Genomic DNA, 17,814 nt, shown 5'->3' with positions numbered 1-17,814 from the left:
GATTCTAGACCAGTCTGTGTTAAGAGAGAAGGTATGATCTATTTGAGGAAGACTGGAGAATGTTATATGGCTAAAGCATACCAGGCCTATTTGGGGTGAGAGATGACATGAGACCAGAAAGGGAAGTTGGAGCCAGACTATGAGAGGCCTTCTGAGCTGCCTAAGAATTTGGATTCTAAAGCAATGGGAAGGTTTTGAATGTTTTGAAGGAAGGAAGTGGGGAGGTTTTTTTTTTTAATGTTTTGAAGAAATTATACCTGAGTTTAGATAGATACCTTTGGTTATGGCCACATAGATGACGTTTTGAAGCAGGAAGGCTGGAGACATGATCCAGGTAAGATATAATGAGGCTTTGAACTGGTTCACATAGCACCTATGGGGATGGAAATGACAGGATGAATTTGAGATATGTTTTAACTAGAGTCAGCAGGATTTGCTGAGCAAATATATAGACGAGGGAAGAGTGAAACAAAGGAGTGGAAAGAGACATTTAGTCTTTTGCTTGGGCACCTAGACAGATGGTAATGGAACTTTTCCAAGTGGAAAAGTCCATGAGGCAGCTAGTGAGCTGGGTCTGCAGTTTTGGAGGGAAGACAGGATCAATGATTGAGATTTAAAAGTCATTAGCTTCTATGAGCGTGAAGCCAGAGAAGTGCTAGGGTAGAAATTTGAACCCCAGCCTCTAGTTTACTTGCATAAGTGTTTATTGAGCACCTGCTATGTTCCAGGGCCAGTGGTTTGCAAGATTCAGAAGTGATAGATAGACGATGGCCCTGTGCGCCAGCAATGAGAAGGAATGAAGGGATCAGCACAGCTCATCTCCTGGCACCATGTCCAGACTTATTGCTGAAGCCTAGTCATATTTTTCATACAGCAAGTCTCTGGTCTACTGATGGAATACACTCTCAACAATGGCTACAAAGTTGCCTTCTTAATAAGGTCTTTGAGCGCAGGTCTACTGTGGAGCCCAGCCCAGTCCCACACAGACCGAGCTCAATACTGTTGATTGCCCTTAAACCTGCACTGTCAATGGATGATTTGGCTTTGTTGAGGAGTGAAATGTAACATCCATTTTATGTCAGAGTTAGCTATATTAGTTTAACACAATCATAGCAGTCCCTCCCATCAAAATCTGTTCCTATTATTATAAAACTAGAGGCCCGGTGCATGAAAATTCATGCACTGGAGGGGGGGGTCCCTCAGCCTGGCCTGCCCCTCTCAGAGTCTGGGAGCCCTCAGGGGTGGGAGGCAACACTGCGATCAGGGGAAGGCGACACCCCCATCACACCTCTGCTGCTGCCACTGCCGGCAGCTCCTCGGCCATCCCTGGTTACCTGAGCCTCGGGCGGCCCTGGGCAGCTGGGCAGCCGCCATCCAAGGCTTGCCTGCACCTTGGACCAGCCCTGGGAGACTGGGGGGCTGAGGATACTGCACGCCTGCCACCCCAGCGGGGCTGAGGGGACTGGGCACCACCATCTTGTTGTTGTGGGTGCTGCCATTTTTGAGAGCATGACAGCCAATTAGCATATTCCCTCCTTATTGGCTGTGGGTGCCTCCATCTTCAAGGGCATGGCAGCCATTAGCATATCTCCTCCTTATTGGCTGTGGGTGCTGCCATCTTTGAGGGTGGGGCAGTCAATTAGCATATTCCCTCTTTATTAGATAGGATATCAACATTAATTATCTCAATATAAGAATTAAGTGAGACTTTTCTTTGCTTCTCCATAGTTCTCTGATTTTACAATTTTCTGCATTTTCCAAATGAGTGTGGGTTTGTTTTTGTTTTTTTTTACAGTAAAATGATGTTGAGCAGAAAGATAACATTTTGAAGATGCTTTCCTAATGGGTGATGCAGAGGTTCCACTTGATGCATTTTCAGGAAAACCACTGCATTTCTTTATGGATAATGTGTGCTCTACCAAAATACCAGAGAACCATATGAAAAGTGAATAGAAAAAAATAATATTGGTTGTATTTGGCTGTTGCTAATTAGTGGAGAGTTATAGCAATCTTTTTATGTTTACTATATTTTCATTATCAAAGTAAGAGGTAGGCAAACAAAATTACTGCTAGTGAAGATATTTTAGTCTTTTTTATATAGTTACGTACTTGTGATGATATTGAAAAATTTTTATCCTGCTTTCCTCACTTAACACTGTATGAATGCCATTTTTCAAAAATTGTCGTATTTTAAGCCACCATATTAACTTCTATCAATCAAGTGGGTTTGTCTTCTGTGCCTCCTCCTGCAGATACAATGGTAGAAATGGGGAGAAACAAGATGGCGGCATAGGTTAACGCCGGAGTTTGCTGCTTTGAACAACTACTTCAAAAGTGAAACCAAAAAACGGAAGGGACATCACCCAGAACCACAGGAACGCTGGCTGAGTGGAAATCCTACAACTAGGAGGAAAGAGAAACGCATACGGACACTCAGAAGAGGCGCAGTGCTGAAGTCAAATTCTGAGGTGCAGAGTGCGAGGAGCGGGCTGGCGGCGGAGGGCGCGGTTGTTGTTTTCAATCGGGAGGGAGTCGCAGACTCTGGGCACCAGATCCGGGCGAGTCTTTAGGGACCCAGACTCAAACGGGAGAAGCGGGACTGTCTGGCTTCGGTCAGAGCGAGTGCAGCTTTCTCTCCGAGCTTTGCAGCGGGTGCTGGGACTCAGAGAGGCAGAGCCCCTTGGGACAGGACTGAGAGCCGCCATAACTGCTCTCTCCGGCCCACCCTGTTGATCCTGTGCGACCCGCCCCGCCCAAGCCCTGCACAGAGGCATTTGCCGGATAGCCTCAGGCAAAGGCATTTGCCGGATAGCCTCAGGCAAAGGCTAGATTAGCACCTCCCTAGAGGGCAGAAGTTCTCTCACTGCTGACACAGCTGATTCTCATAGCCACTTGGCCTGGAGGTCAAACCCTCCCTGGAATTAGCTACAACAATCAAGATTTAACTATAAGACTGCGAACAAAGACCACTAGGGGGTGCACCAAGGAAGCATAACAAAATGCGGAGACAAAGAAACAGGACAAAATTGTCAATGGAAGAAATAGAGTTCAGAACCACACTTTTAAGGTCTCTCAAGAACTGTTTAGAAGCTGCCGATAAACTTAATGAGATCTACACGAAAACTAATAAGACCCTCGATCTTATATTGGGGAACCAACTAGAAATTAAGCACACACAGACTGAAATAACGAATATTATACAGACGCCCGACAGCAGACCAGAGGAGCGCAAGAATCAAGTCAATGATTTGAAATGCGAGGAAGCAAAAAACATCCAACCGGAAAAGCAAAATGAAAAAAGAATCCAAAAATGCGAGGATAGTGTAAGGAGCCTCTGGGACAGCTTCAAGCATACCAACATCAGAATTATAGGGGTGCCAGAAGATGAGAGAGAGCAAGATATTGAAAACCTATTTGAAGAAATAATGACAGAAAACTTCCCCCACCTGGTGAAAGAAATGGACTTACAGGTCCAAGAAGCTCGGAGAACCCCAAACAAAAGGAATCCAAAGAGGACCACACCAAGACACATCATAATTAAAATGCCAAGAGCAAAAGATAAAGAGAGAATCTTAAAAACAGTAAGAGAAAGAAACTCAGTTACCTACAAGGGAATACCCATACGACTGTCAGCTGATTTCTCAACAGAAACTTTGGAGGCCAGAAGGGAGTGGCAAGAAATATTCAAAGTGATGAATACCAAGAACCTACAACCAAGATTACTTTATCCAGCAAAGCTATCATTCAGAATTGAAGGTCAGATAAAGAGCTTCACAGATAAGGAAAAGCTAAAGGAGTTCATCACCACCAAACCAGGATTATATGAAATGCTGAAAGGTATCCTTTAAGAAGAGGAAGAGGAAGAAAAAGGTAAAGATACAAATTATGAACAACAAATATGCATCTATCAACAAGTGAATCTAAGAATCAAGTGAATAAATAATCTGATGAACAGAATGAACTGTTGATTATAATAGAATCAGGGACATAGAAAGGGAATGGACTGACTATTCTTGGCGGGGAAAGGGGTGTGGGAGATGTGGGAAGAGACTGGACAAAAATCGTGCACCTATGGATGAGGACAGTGGGTGGGGAGTGAGGGCGGAGGGTGGGGCGGGAACTGGGAGGAGGGGAGTTATGGGGGGAAAAAAAAGGAACAAATGTAATAATCTGAACAATAAAGATTTAATTAAAAAAAAATCAAGTGGGTTTACTAGACATTTATTTACATGTGAATACTTTGATTGATTTTCTATTTATAAACAATGCTTCAGTAAATATCTTCATACTTTCATTTGTTTCTGCATCCAAACTCTCAGATATGACATTATTGAGACAAGTGATATGACAAGGTGTGAGGTTCTTGAAATGTGTACCATTGTCTTCCAAAAGAATTGTAGCAGCCTTGTCATCAGCAGTGAATTCTAACAGTTTTAAACCTCTGGTATTATGGGTATGGTACCTCATCGCTATTTACTAGCAGTTTAGCTATGATGTTACCATTCAGACTTAGCGACCATTTACCACAGAGCAGTAGCCCATCAGCGAGTCTGTGGCTATGTTTTCAGTTAAAGAAGACACAGTGATGACCTTGCCATCCCAGGCGCAGAGACCCTGAAGGTCCACAGGCTCAGAGACCCTGATTCAAAGGAAGCAAACCCACAGCAGATTGAAAACCAGCTCTCCTCATTCTTAGATTTCCTAGGTGTACAAATAGCTACAGGGTTCTTCCTCTTAAACAAAAAATATTTTTTAAGCATTTTTACATCCCACTTCTCTTTTTCACACTTTCCCATCTCTTTTCTTCTCTGGATAGCCAAACTCCCAGAAAGAATCATCTAGATTCTCCCCTGCTACCATTCACTCTTCAAGACTTTAAAACCCAGTAGCCAAATCTAATGGATGCTTTCTGTTCTAATCACACTAGAGGACACTTGTCCCTGCGATTCTCTTCCCCCTTAGCTTGTGAAGAAGTTGCATAGTGGAAAGTGCAAAGGTTTTACTTTAAAACCTGACGTGACCATATCATCTTGAGCAAATTTCTTAAATCTCTTCTCGTCTCTAAGGTTGATGCAAGATAGGGTGAGGCAGAACAGCAATGTGGTGAAGAGCTCAACTTTGGTGCCTTATCACCTGGGTTTGAGTTCACGTCCAGCCTGAGACCTTGAGCACATCACGCCTATGGGCTTCAGTTCCCTCGGGCATAAATATGGCATTTAATGAGCTACTGCAAAGGACTCTGAGCACTGCCTATTCACAGTCGGTGCTATTTAAGTTTCTGCTTTATGCCTACACCAGGATATTCTGTAGTGTTAAATGCTAACAGTGTCTGGCACAGTTTTTCGTCTTCTCCTGGTCTTCCACCCTTTCTGAGTCCCAGAGTTCTGTTGTTGGCCACCTTCCCTTTCCCCAAGTGACTTTGTCCAAATCCTTGGCTCTAATGATACTATATAAGCTGATGATTCCTGAATCTCTTCCTCCTTTCTGATTCTAAACCTCCCTGCTGAGCTCTCCCCAGGATTGTCCACTGGCACCTTTCTCCACCTCCATATGTGCTCCACCTCTGTGTTCTGTCTCCATGCTCATTCCAGAACATTGACGTTATCTCCTGCATTCTCACTTCCTCACTCCTCCCACACCCTCCACCCCAGCCAGCTGGCATCCCCCCTGCAGATCATCCTACAAATCTCAGGAATCTTTTTCTTCTCACCTCCACTGCTGATGTTTGCTCATCCTTCCATCACTTTTCCCTTGGACTATCTCAGTAGCCGTCATACCAGCCTCACCACCCCCGCCCCCCCCCCGGCCCCTTAACCTCTCCTTCTCATGGCTTATGGCTGAATTGTGTACACCCCCAAATTCATATGTTGAAATATTAACCTCTAGTACCACAGAATGTGACTGAAGTTGGAGATAGGGCCTTACAGGCATGATTAAGTTAAATGAGGCTGGTAGGGTGGAGCCTTAATCCAATCTGAGTGGTGTCGCTAAAAGTAGAGAGACACCAGGCACATTTGCATGGAAGGGTGACCATATGGAGACACAGTGAGAGGGCAGCCATTGATAAACCAGAGAGAGGCCTCAGGAGAAACCTAAACTGACACCACCTTGATCCTGGACTTCCAGCCTCCAGGCTGTGAGAAAATAGTTGTTATTTAAGGCCCCAGTCTGTGGTACTTTCTATGGCGGGCAGAGCAGACTGAAGGCTTTGCTCTCGGCTGCTTGGGGACTATGGCTTGCAGCTCCCTGAAGGTGTAGGCTGGCTCTCCCTCAATGCTGTTCTTGCAACACTGCTCCCTCTTCACTGTTCAAGATCCTCACTCACTTTTTTAAAAATATATATTTTATTGATTTTTTTACAGAGAGGAAGGGAGAGGGATAGAGAGTTAGAAACATCGATGAGAGAGAAACATCAGTCAGCTGCCTCCTGCACACTCCCCACTGGGGATGTGCCTGCAACCAAGGTACATGACCTTGACCGTAATTGAACCCAGGACCCTTCAGTCCGCAGGCCGACGCTCTATCCACTGAGCCAAACCAGTCAGGTCTCACTCACCTTTCAAAACAAAATTTAAACATCACTTCCTCGGGGTTGAGTGACAAATGGCATCCGCCGTATATGCTTTTATTATAGTCGTTGTTACTGATTTATGTGTTTGTCTCTCCCACTAAATCCATGAGAGAAATTTAAAAACCTGTATCTTATGTTGTTTTATTCCTAACACAATGTGGTCTCACAGACAGTATCCAATTTATTTTTATTGAGCACATGAATAAATGAATGAAAGGCAGCTTCAGTCATGGTTATATATGACGTTTTTTAGAATGGTACCTTACATAATACGTACTATTGAGTGTTTGTTAAGTAAATGAATAAAAATATACTGAACATGCTGCAGATCATTTTTTCTGCACTCATATCTGTTGAAGTCCTATGAAAGCTAAGAACATATGGCAAAATAAATACCCAGCTCCTTGAAGAGATTCACCCATGCAAATCAGCTCAAATGGCACTGATCCCTGACAACTGTAATCATGGCTGAACTAGAATGGAAAACTTGACTCTCTCCCTTGTGTGCTTAGCTCACTGGGCTCTCTGGCTATGTTAGTCTCTGAGTTCACTGCTTCTTGTCTGCCCAAGCAAACACTCCCTCGTGGGACGGAATTCACATGGAAGCACACCCTGGCCAGTCCTCTTCTGTTCTTCAACACTTCGGCTTTTCTCTTTGATTGCTGGTGGGGCAAGGAGGGCTGTGGGCACTGAGGGGAATTGGGTTAGGGCAGTGGTCGGCAAACTCATTAGTCAACAGAGCCAAATATCAACAGTAAAACGATTGAAATTTCTTTTGAGAGCCAATTTTTTAAACTTAAACTATATAGGTAGGTACGTTGTTATTAACTTAATTAGGGAACTCCTAAGGCTTAGGAAGAGCCACACTCAAGGGGCCAAAAAGCAGCATGTGGCTCACGAGCCGCAGTTTGCCAACCACCCCAGCTCGGCGTGTCAGCATTTTGAAAAACCCTAACTTAACTCTGGTGCCCTGTCACATATAGAAATTTTTTGATATTTGCAACCATAGTAAAACAAAGATTTATATTTTTAATATTTATATGCCATTTAACAAAGAAAAATCAACCAAAAAAATGAGTTCGCGTGTCATCTCTGACACGCGTGTCATAGGTTCGCCATCACTGGTCTAGGCTCTAGAGCAGTGGTTCTCAACCTTGGCTGCACATTAGAATCACCTGGGAATCTTTTTAAAATCCTGATTTCTGGGCCTCATCCTCTGGAAATTCTGTTTCTTTGTTACTAATGTTGTGGCCCCACCCCATAACAAAGAAACAGAATTTCCGGAGGATGAGGCCCAGAAATCAGGATTTTAAAAAGATTCCCAGGTAATTCTAATGTGCAGCCAACGTTGAGAACCACTGGTCTAGAGGAAGCGCAAATGGTGGGAGAGGAGCGAGTCTGTTGATGAGAACCAAGTGTGGGCATGGAGTTGCAACTCAGTTCTACAAACGCTGACTGGGTGCTTACATGGCTCAGTGCTTGGGGCACAAGGATGCTGAAGTCCTCACATCAAGCCAGCTGCAAGTGTTGAAGGAAGAGATGGACGAAAACAGAGAAAGAAGGAGTGGGCCAAGAGTGCAGCCAGGATGGAGGGTCTTGAAGCCCAAGAACAGAAGTGCTGATTAAGTACAGGGGACAACCAAGGACATCACTGGAACTTATAATGGGGTTGGTATAATGCAGCAGGGGGCAAACTACGGCCCGCGGGCCGGATCCAGCCAGTTTGAAATGAATAAAACTATTGAAAAAAAAGACCGTACCCTTTTATGTAATGATGTTTACTTTGAATTTATATTAGTTCACACAAACACTCCATCCATGCTTTTGTTCCGGCCTCCGGTCCAGTTTAAGAACCCACTGTGGCCCTCAAGTCAAAAAGTTTGCCCACCCCTGGTATAATGGTAGCTGCAGATAAGATTTCTACCTTGTACTGGAGGTTGCACTAGCAGGTTTCTTGGAACCCCTCCTCCTCTAAACACTTAATACTCTAAAATTAGCAGATTGTGAGGCCAACAGATGGGCCCAGCAAACCCCATAACACCCTCTAAAGTCACTGCTGCTCCTGGAAGAAACAAAAGTGCCAACCAGCATTGGGATTGCATATCCTCCTGGAATAGCATCAGCTATAACAGTAACCATAGAGATAATGGCTGATATTTAGTGAGGACTTCCCTTTGCCAGACACCATTCTGCTTTCAATGGATCATGTCACTTAATCTTCCAAACAGGGGTTGACTCATATTCCCATTCTATGGAAGGAGAAATAGAGGCACACAGAGCTCTAATAACTTGCCCAAAGTTACACAGATGGTACAATGGAATAGCACTTGTCATTCTCATTTTCAGCAGCTAAACTGACCTCCTGGATGGAAAGGTCCACCCCTCCCATTGGCCTGGACTCCACAGAAGGGCGGACAAATTACAGCCCACAGGCCAAGTACAATCTGCTGCCCATTTCTGTACCTGTACACCAGTGATGAAGAATATTTTAAACAGTTGGAAAAATGAAAAGTAATCTACACTAATAAAAGACAAAGGTGCTAATTGACCGTACCTTCGCTATGCTCATCAGCCAATCAGAAGAGTATGCAAATTAACCCAACAAAGATGGCCATTAAATTTGCATACTGCAGGCAGATCCCGCTGAGCCACCCTGCGTGGGTGGCAGCGCAATTCCAGTGTGGGATCTGGGCCTGCCGTGTGCAGCCCAGGGAGGTGGGGGCAGGCGGCAGCGCAATCCCCAGCCACCGCCCACCCCAGTGCAGGATCCGGGCCTGTCATGTGCGGGGCGGGCGGGAGGGCGGCATCATGATCATGAACCGCCGCCTGCCCCATTGCAGGATCCAGGCCTGCTGTGTGCGGCCTGGGGCAGGGGGGCAGGCAACAGCGCAATCCCCAGCCACTGTCCGCTCCAGCATGGGATCCGGGCCTGCCGTGTGCGACTGGGGAAGACGAGGCAGGCACCGCGGGATCGGGTGTGCCATCTGCAACCAGTGGAGTGGGCCTAAGCTAGCAGGTGGGTATCTCCCGAGGGGTCCCAGACTGTGAGAGGGCACAGGTTGGCCTGAGAGATGCCCCCTCCCCCTGCCAGTGCACAAATTTTTGTGTACCAGGCTTCTAGTCTATCTAATCCAATAAAAGACAAATAGGGTAATTAATGGTACCTCCGACATGCTTCCCATTGGCTAATCAGGGCGATATGCAAATTAACTCCCAACCAAGATGGTGGCTGGCAGCCAGGCAGCTGAGGCGAACAGGAGGCTTGCTTGCTCCAATGAAGGAGGAAGCCAAGGTTCCCTGCCTGCTGCAGCCGGGCTCTGAGCTGCACTCTAAGAAACAATGTTGCAATTATAGAAGCTAAACAAACCCCAGATACCTGCTTTCAGCAGCGGAGGCCTCAGAGCTGGAGCTGCAACAGTGTTTCAATTATAGAAGCCAAACAAACCCCAGATACCTGCTTTCAGCCAGCTGAGGTCTCAGAGCTAAAGCCGGCTCTCAGCTCCAGTGACAGCCATAGAAGGTAAATAAATCCCAGAATAAAAAAAAAGAAAAAAGAAAAAAAGGAGAGGTTGGGAGCTTCAGTCACCCGCCAGCCTGAAAACGGCCCTCAGCCCCTCACCCAGACTGGCCAGGCACCCCAGTGGGGACCCCCACCCTGAAGGGGGTGCGGCCAGCTGCAAACAGTCATCAACCCCTCATCCAGGCTGGCCAGGCACCCACGCGGGACCCCCACCCTAATCCGCAAAACCCTTCAGAGCAAACTAGCTGGCCCCCACCCGTGCACCAGGCCTCTATCCTATATAGTAAAAGGGTAATATGCAAACTGACCCTAACAGCAGAAAGACTGGGAATGACTGGTCACTATGACACACACTGACCACCAGGGGGCAGACGCTCAATGCAGGAGCTGCCCTCTGGTGGTCAGTGAGCTCCCACATGGGGGAACTCTGCTCAGCCACAAGCCAGGCTGATGGCTGCCAATACAGCGGTGGTGGTGGGAGCCTCTCCTGCCTCCTCAGCAGTGCTAAGGATGTCTGACTGCAGTTTAGGCCTGCTCCCCGCTGGCAAGTGGACATCCCCCAAGGGCTGCCGGGCTGCCAGAGGGATGTCTGATTGCCATCTTAGGCCCAATCCCCCGGGGAGCAGGTCTAAGCCAGCAGGTGGTCATCCCCTGAGGGATCTCAGACTGCGAGAGGGCACAGGCTGGGCTGAAGGACGCCCCCCCCCTCCCCGAGTGCACAAATTTTTGTGCACTGGGCCTCTAGTATATATATATAAAAGCCTAAGCAACCATTCAACCATTAGATTGTTCAACCGGTAGCTATGATGCGCACTGACCACCAGGAGGCAGATGCTCAACGCACAGGCATGGAAACATGGAACACACTGATGAATCTCAGAGGGAAGAGGGGAGGAGGGAGGGTGGGAAGAGATTAACCAAAGATCTTATATACATACTAGAGGCCGGGTGCACTGGTGGGGTCCCTTGGCCTGGCCTGCGGGGACCAGGCCAAAACTGTCAGTCCGACATCCCCCGAGGAATCCCAGATTGTGAGAGGGCAGGGGCCAGGCCAAGGGACCCCACTGGTGCATGAATCCATGCACTAGGCCTCCAGTATTTTATAACATATAAAAATTATACAACTCTGGACTGGTGGCTCAGTTGGTTGAAGTGTCAGCCTGTGCACCAAAATGTTGCAGGTTTGATCCCCACCCAGGGGCATTGGGAGGCAACCAATTGATGTTTCTCTTTCACATTAATGTTTCTCTCTCTCTCTCTCTTCCTCTCTCTCTCCCCTTCCCCTCTCTCTAAACTCAATAAACATACCCTTGGGTGAGGATTAAATATGTATACATTTTATGAAATTCAAAATTCAGTGTTTGTAAATAAAATTTATTGAAAAACAGCCACACTAATTTGTTGACATATGGGTATGACAGCAGGGTGAGGAATTGCAACAGAAACTGTTGAGCCTTCAGCCTAAAATATTTATTGTCTGGCCCTGTACAGAGAAAATTTGCCAGTTCCTGCTCCTGTGTCCAGACTGGGATCTAGTAGAGTCAGTTCTTCTCTAGGCAACACAACTCCTCAACCCCTCAATGGCCCCATTGAAGAGACTACAGACTACAAGAGAATAAAAGCCACCCCCAAAACCCACATCCTCAGTCCCCAAAGTCTCTTTCTCAAATAAAGAGTAAATTAACTTAAGGGCCATTTTCACACTCTTTGGCAAGTTGGTGGTGACTCAGTTTGTGCATTCCTTTCCCCTAGTCATTTATTCATTCCACAAACATTGGTTGATCCCTGAGCCCTGGTGCTTTCTTGTGTGGGTGAGGGAGGGAGAACTGGACCCTCAGTCTCCACGCAGTCAATAGGAACCTCTGGTTTTAGACCCTGACCTGGATGGTCAGGCATAGACTTTGAAGCAGACAGGCCAGGGTTAAGATCCTGGTTCTCCCTCTTCTGAGCTCTGACCATACACAAGACCCTGGCCCACAGCGCCCTGCAAGAGGTGCGGTGCTCTTACCTGCCTGCCATTCCTGTTAGAATGGCCAATAAAGTATCATTGCAAGGCCCTTTGCATAGGACAGGGCACAGAACCAACCCCAGAAAACTGCCTCAGCCATCAGCACCCTCGGCATCACTACTGTTGCTGAAGAATTACCCAGGCTACCTCTGAGCAGAAAAAGCTGATGCAGATTTAGAAAAAGTCTTCTCTTTCTAAAAAATATAATACCAGGAAACACTGTACTATCTATCTCTAAGCACCGTGGTATTTGTAACAATCTCAAGAGCCAAAATGATTTGAGTCAGGAGAAAAATGGGAATTTTCCTCACCACCATCCTCTGGGATTGTGAGAAAACACAGAGTAGAAAAAGAAGGCTCTTGGCAACATGAGGCTGACAGCACTGGGAAGAGGCAGGACGCTGGTCCAACGTCAGGTCTTAGGAATGCTGGGCCCAGCCCAGTCATCCTTTTAAAAGAAAAAAAGAGACAGGCACAGAATGTTCAGAAAGAAAGGAAATTTTTAAAAGAAAAACACACTTTGTGTCATTATGAGGCATTATAGTCAAGGGATCAGCAGAGGCAGGGGTTTGGGAGGCTGAGCTGGTTTTTTAATCTTATTTTAAATTACCAAAGCAGCAGAACTAAGGGAAAAAATGAATATTTCCTCAACATTTGTGAGAGCTCAGAAAATTTGAAAAACTTGCAATTCTTTACAGCTGGGTGATATGTATTAAGTGCAAAAACAACAAAATATATTAATTTTTTTATTTTTATATTTTACTAGAGGCTTGTACATGGATTCATGAACTGATGGGGTCCCTCGGCCTGGCCTGCAAGGATCAGGCCAAAACCAGCCCTCTAAGGGGTCCCAGATTGCGAGAGGGCACAGGCCAGGCCGAGGAATCCCACCAGTGCATGATAGGGGTTGGGGAGGGACCTTAGGAGAGCTCCAGGGTGTGTCCGCCCAACTTGCTCAGTCCCAATTGGCCGGACCCCAGCAGCAAGCTAAGCTACCGGTCAGAGCGTCTACCCCCTGGTTGTTAGTGCACATCATAGCGACTGGTTGAACAGTCCAACGAACGGTCAGACACTTAGCATATTAGGCTTTTATTATATAAGACTAGAGGCCAGGTGCAGGAAAATTCATGCAAGTGTAGGCCTTCCTTCCCCTGGCTGCCAGCACTGGCTTCCTTCTGGCACCTGGGATCTGGGCTTCCCTCCTCCAAGCCACCTGCAGGCACCCAGGACCCAGGCTGGCTTCCCCTGGGCCACTTGCAAGCATCCACAACCTGAGCTTGCTTCCCTCCGACCCCGGCTTTGACAGGAAGGACATCCAGAATGATGTCCGGAAGACATCTGGTCTAATTAACATATTACCCTTTAATTATTATAGACTAGAGGCCTGGTGCACAACATTCATGCACTGGGGGTGGGGGGGTCCCTTAGCCCGACCTGCACCCTCTCCAATCTGGGAGCCCTAAGGGGAGCCCTCTTCAATATGGGAGTTTCTGTCTGTCTTTGCAATCATATGAGCGAATTATCTGAGACCCCATCTCAGATTGGTTTGTTGCTCACAGAATTATAGAGGCATTTTTTTTTTCTTTGCTTCATTGGTGGAGATTTCCTGGAAGTTTTAGGATATCTTCCCTTTAATTTTTCCTAGACACTCTGATTTTACTTATGTCTCTCACCTTTGCTTTCCTTTCATCCCCCACCACAACAGTAACTTGCTCTAGGCTCACTTTGCTCTAGTGTCTAGGACAGCTGTGGGCAAACTACGGCCCACGGGCCGGATCCAGCCAGTTTGAAATGAATAAAACTATTGAAAAAAAAGACCGTACCCTTTTATGTAATGATGTTTACTTTGAATTTATATTAGTTCACACAAACACTCCATCCATGCTTTTGTTCTGGCCTCCGGTCCAGTTTAAGAACCCACTGTGGCACTCGAGTCAAAAAGTTTGCCCACCCTGGTCTAGGAGATCCATCTGCCACCAGAACTATGATTCCCAGCATTCCTGGTGTTCCCCAGGCTCTGGGCTTCCTCTTCCGGTCCTGGGGCTGCCACCAAAACTACTATTCCCAGCATTCCTGGTGCTCCCCACAATCTTGGTTTTCCCTTCCTGCTCTGTCTCCATCCCATGGCCTCCCACTCTGCCAAGCCCTCCAAGCCACCAGCTCTACCTCCACGCTCTCCATCTGGTGACTTGGGGAGCCAATTTCCCCAAGCCACTCCACTCTCCACCACCTCTCCTGCTCTGCACCTGTATATGCAAATTAACCTGGCATCTTTGTTGGGTTAATTTGCATACCCACTCCTGATTGGCTGGTGAGTGTAGCGGAGGGACAGTCAATTTACATGTTTCTCTTTTATTATATAGGATTGATTTGAGAGAGAGACAGAGAAACATCGATGTGAGAGAAACATCCATCAGTTGCCTCCCTGTATGCATCCTGACCAGGGATCAAACCCACAACCTAGGTATGTGCCCTGACTGGATTCAAACCTGCAACCATTTGGTGTATGAAATGATGCTCCAACCAACTGAGCCACCCGTCCAGGGTTGATTTGATTTTTAAAGTATTAACTAGAGTCTCCCATTCCCTCCATCATCCTCCCACCCAGAGGCTGGTCAGGCTGGTCATTTGCCTTTCTCTCTTCGTGTAAAGTAAACTTGAACTTGAAAAACATGTTTTCGCTTTTCCGCGCTACCCAGGGAGGGCTCCATACGGCGTTGTTCTCGGTTCCCACGTAACTTAAAGGGAAACTTTTCACAATGTCCGGAGCCCTTGATGTCCTGCAAATGAAGGAGGAGGATGTCCTCAAGTTCCTTGCAGCAGGAACCCACTTAGGTGGCACCAACCTTGACTTCCAAATGGAACAGTACATCTACAAAAGGAAAAGTGATGGCATCTACATCATCAATCTGAAGAGAACCTGGGAGAAGCTTCTGCTGGCAGCTCGGGCCATTGTTGCCATCGAAAACCCAGCTGACGTCAGTGTCATATCGTCCAGGAACACTGGCCAGCGAGCTGTGCTGAAGTTTGCTGCTGCCACTGGAGCCACTCCCATTGCCGGCCGCTTCACTCCTGGAACCTTCACCAACCAGATCCAGGCAGCCTTCCGGGAGCCAAGACTTCTGGTGGTTACTGACCCCAGGGCTGACCACCAGCCTCTCACAGAGGCGTCTTACGTTAACCTGCCCACCATCGCTCTGTGTAACACCGACTCTCCGCTGCGCTATGTGGACATCGCCATCCCTTGCAACAACAAGGGGGCTCACTCAGTGGGTCTGATGTGGTGGATGCTGGCCCGGGAAGTACTCCGCATGCGTGGCACTATCTCCCGTGAACACCCGTGGGAAGTCATGCCTGATCTTTACTTCTACAGAGATCCTGAAGAGATTGAAAAGGAAGAGCAGGCTGCTGCTGAAAAGGCTGTGACCAAGGAGGAATTTCAGGGCGAATGGACTGCTCCTGCTCCCGAGTTCACTGCTGCTCAGCCTGAGGTTACAGACTGGTCTGAAGGCGTGCAGGTGCCCTCTGTACCCATTCAGCAGTTTCCTACTGAAGACTGGAGTGCTCAGCCTGCCACTGAAGACTGGTCTGCAGCTCCCACTGCTCAGGCTACTGAATGAGTAGGAACAACCACTGAGTGGTCCTAAGCTGTTCTTCCACAAATTCTTAACAGAACGGAAATAAGGTTGATGGAAAATAAACAGTTTCTAAAAGTCGTAAAAAAAAAAAAAAAAAAAAAAAAAAAAGAAAAACATGTTTTCACCCAGTGTGGACAGTTATGAGTGAAGACCAAGTACTTTGGAGCCACAGGACCTGGATTTGAATCCTAGCTGTGCCGTTGCCAGCTGTGTGACCTTACTTTTCTGCCTCAGTTTTCTCATTTGTGAAATAGAGGTTTGTTTGTTTTTTTATAATACCCACTTCACAGGGCTATAGTGAGGATTAAATGAATTCTTATATGTAAAGCACCAGAACAGTGACTGGCACTGTTTTGTGTGTGTCTGTGTGTGTACACTTCTTAATATATATGCATTTTCTTAAATAAAATTACATCAAACTATTCATGGTATTTGGTAGCCTTTCTTTCAATGTGTAAATTATCATTTATTTGATACCATATTGTCAGTATGTTAAGTTGTTTCTCATTTTTCACTATTATTTAAAAAATACTGCCATTTGTGTTTATGCACTTAGATCTCTGGTAACTTGTCCAATTATTTGATTACAATTCATACCTAGAAACTGAATCAGATGTTATGCTTGTTTTTCAGGATTTGAGTACATAATGCCAATTGCTCTCCTAAAAGTTGTACTAATTTAAATTCCAAACAACACAGCATAAAAGTATTTATTTCTATAAATCCTTGCCAATCTTGAGTATGTTCATTCTATTCCATTTTTTCCCCACCAGATAAGTGAGTTTTATTATTCTAATCTTTATTTATTTTTGTTACCAAAAAGGTTAAAAAATTTTGCTTATGTTTTTGGCCATTTTTATTTTTCTACTGTGAATTTGTTGTTTATGTCCATTGTTAACATATGGATTCTTGTTTTGCTTATTGGTTTGCCAGAGCTATTTATAAATTAAAGTTGTTAACTTTTATTTAAAGTTTATCATTTGCCTGTTAGTTTGGTTAAATACCAAAGCATATCAGAGTATGTTTTTTCACCATGCAGACATTTGCATGTATGTGTGAATGTGTGCGTATTAAATACTCAAACCTAGCAATATTTTTATTATGACTTTTGTCCTGAGATTCATAGTTATAAAGATTTTTTCTACTGCTACCCATCAAATTATAATTTTCTTTTTAATTTTCTACTAAAATATTTAAAACTTTATGTTTACATTTTAAAATTGAATTTATGTCAAACTTATTTTGCAACTTGAATTTAAAAATATATGGTTTCTTCTTTAGGCTCAATGATTCTAGAAGTTTATAATTATCCAAGTTGTTCAATTTTTTTGAACATTAATGTTCTTCTCCAAAAATATTTCCTGATTCTTAATGACCAATTAACTCACTTAATTTTCCTAAGCCAGGTAAAGGGAAGCATTTGACATTGTTTGGGATAAAGACATGATTTAATTAAGTCAATGACACCTTTATACCTTTAGAATGTTTCAGAATTTGCTTTACATACTGTCCAAAAAAAGGAAAAACAAGTTCTATTACTTTAAATATAAGTAATTAATTATCATGTTTTTCTGCTGAAAAATTTGCATCTCCTAAGTTGCTTCTGATTCTCCATAAATCTCCTGCCAAGTTTATCAGTATTATGCAAACTCCCACTTCCATTGCACAATATTGGCAAACTTTCACCTTGTTATTTTCTCTAATCAGAATAGGGCATATAAAGAATAGATCAGAAGTGCTCGGCCAGGCCACCCCATTTCCTTCAGTGAACAGCTGACACTGGCATGGACTCAACTTCAAAGATGAGAGACATTACCTTAGGGGAGACAGCACCAAGTTTATGAGTGAACAGTTAAGAAACTGTTTTTAAAGTTTCTGAAAGGATACCCAAAACCTGCTGAAAAATCCAGTCATACATCTCTATTGTTAGACTAGTGGCCCGGTGCATGAAATTTGTGCATGGGGGGGGGGGGCATTGTCCCTTAGCCTGGCCTGCACCCTCTCTAATCCAGGACCCCTCGGGGGATATCCAACTGCCAGTTTAGGCCTGATCCCCAGTAGTCAGACATCCCTTGCA

The 17,814-nt window shown here is 45.4% G+C and overlaps 1 protein-coding gene across 1 annotated transcript; it reads left to right on the top strand.

The window, feature by feature from the left end:
• Positions 1 to 14,780: 14,780 nt before the first annotated feature.
• LOC132228152 (small ribosomal subunit protein uS2) lies at positions 14,781 to 15,738 on the top strand. Its single transcript, XM_059684096.1, has one exon. The coding sequence runs from the start codon at positions 14,859 to 14,861 to the stop codon at positions 15,717 to 15,719; it is 861 nt and encodes a 286-aa protein (XP_059540079.1). The 5' UTR covers positions 14,781 to 14,858; the 3' UTR covers positions 15,720 to 15,738.
• Positions 15,739 to 17,814: the final 2,076 nt, after the last annotated feature.

Source organism: Myotis daubentonii, chromosome 2 (assembly GCF_963259705.1).
Source record: "Myotis daubentonii chromosome 2, mMyoDau2.1, whole genome shotgun sequence".
Lineage (NCBI taxonomy): Eukaryota > Metazoa > Chordata > Mammalia > Chiroptera > Vespertilionidae > Myotis > Myotis daubentonii.
This window is presented reverse-complemented; position numbering and strand designations above follow the sequence as displayed.

Bases quoted from the DNA above. Each gene is read 5' to 3' on its own strand.
- LOC132228152 (XM_059684096.1), top strand. From the start codon at position 14,859: ATGTCCGGAGCCCTTGATGTCCTGCAAATGAAGGAGGAGGATGTCCTC.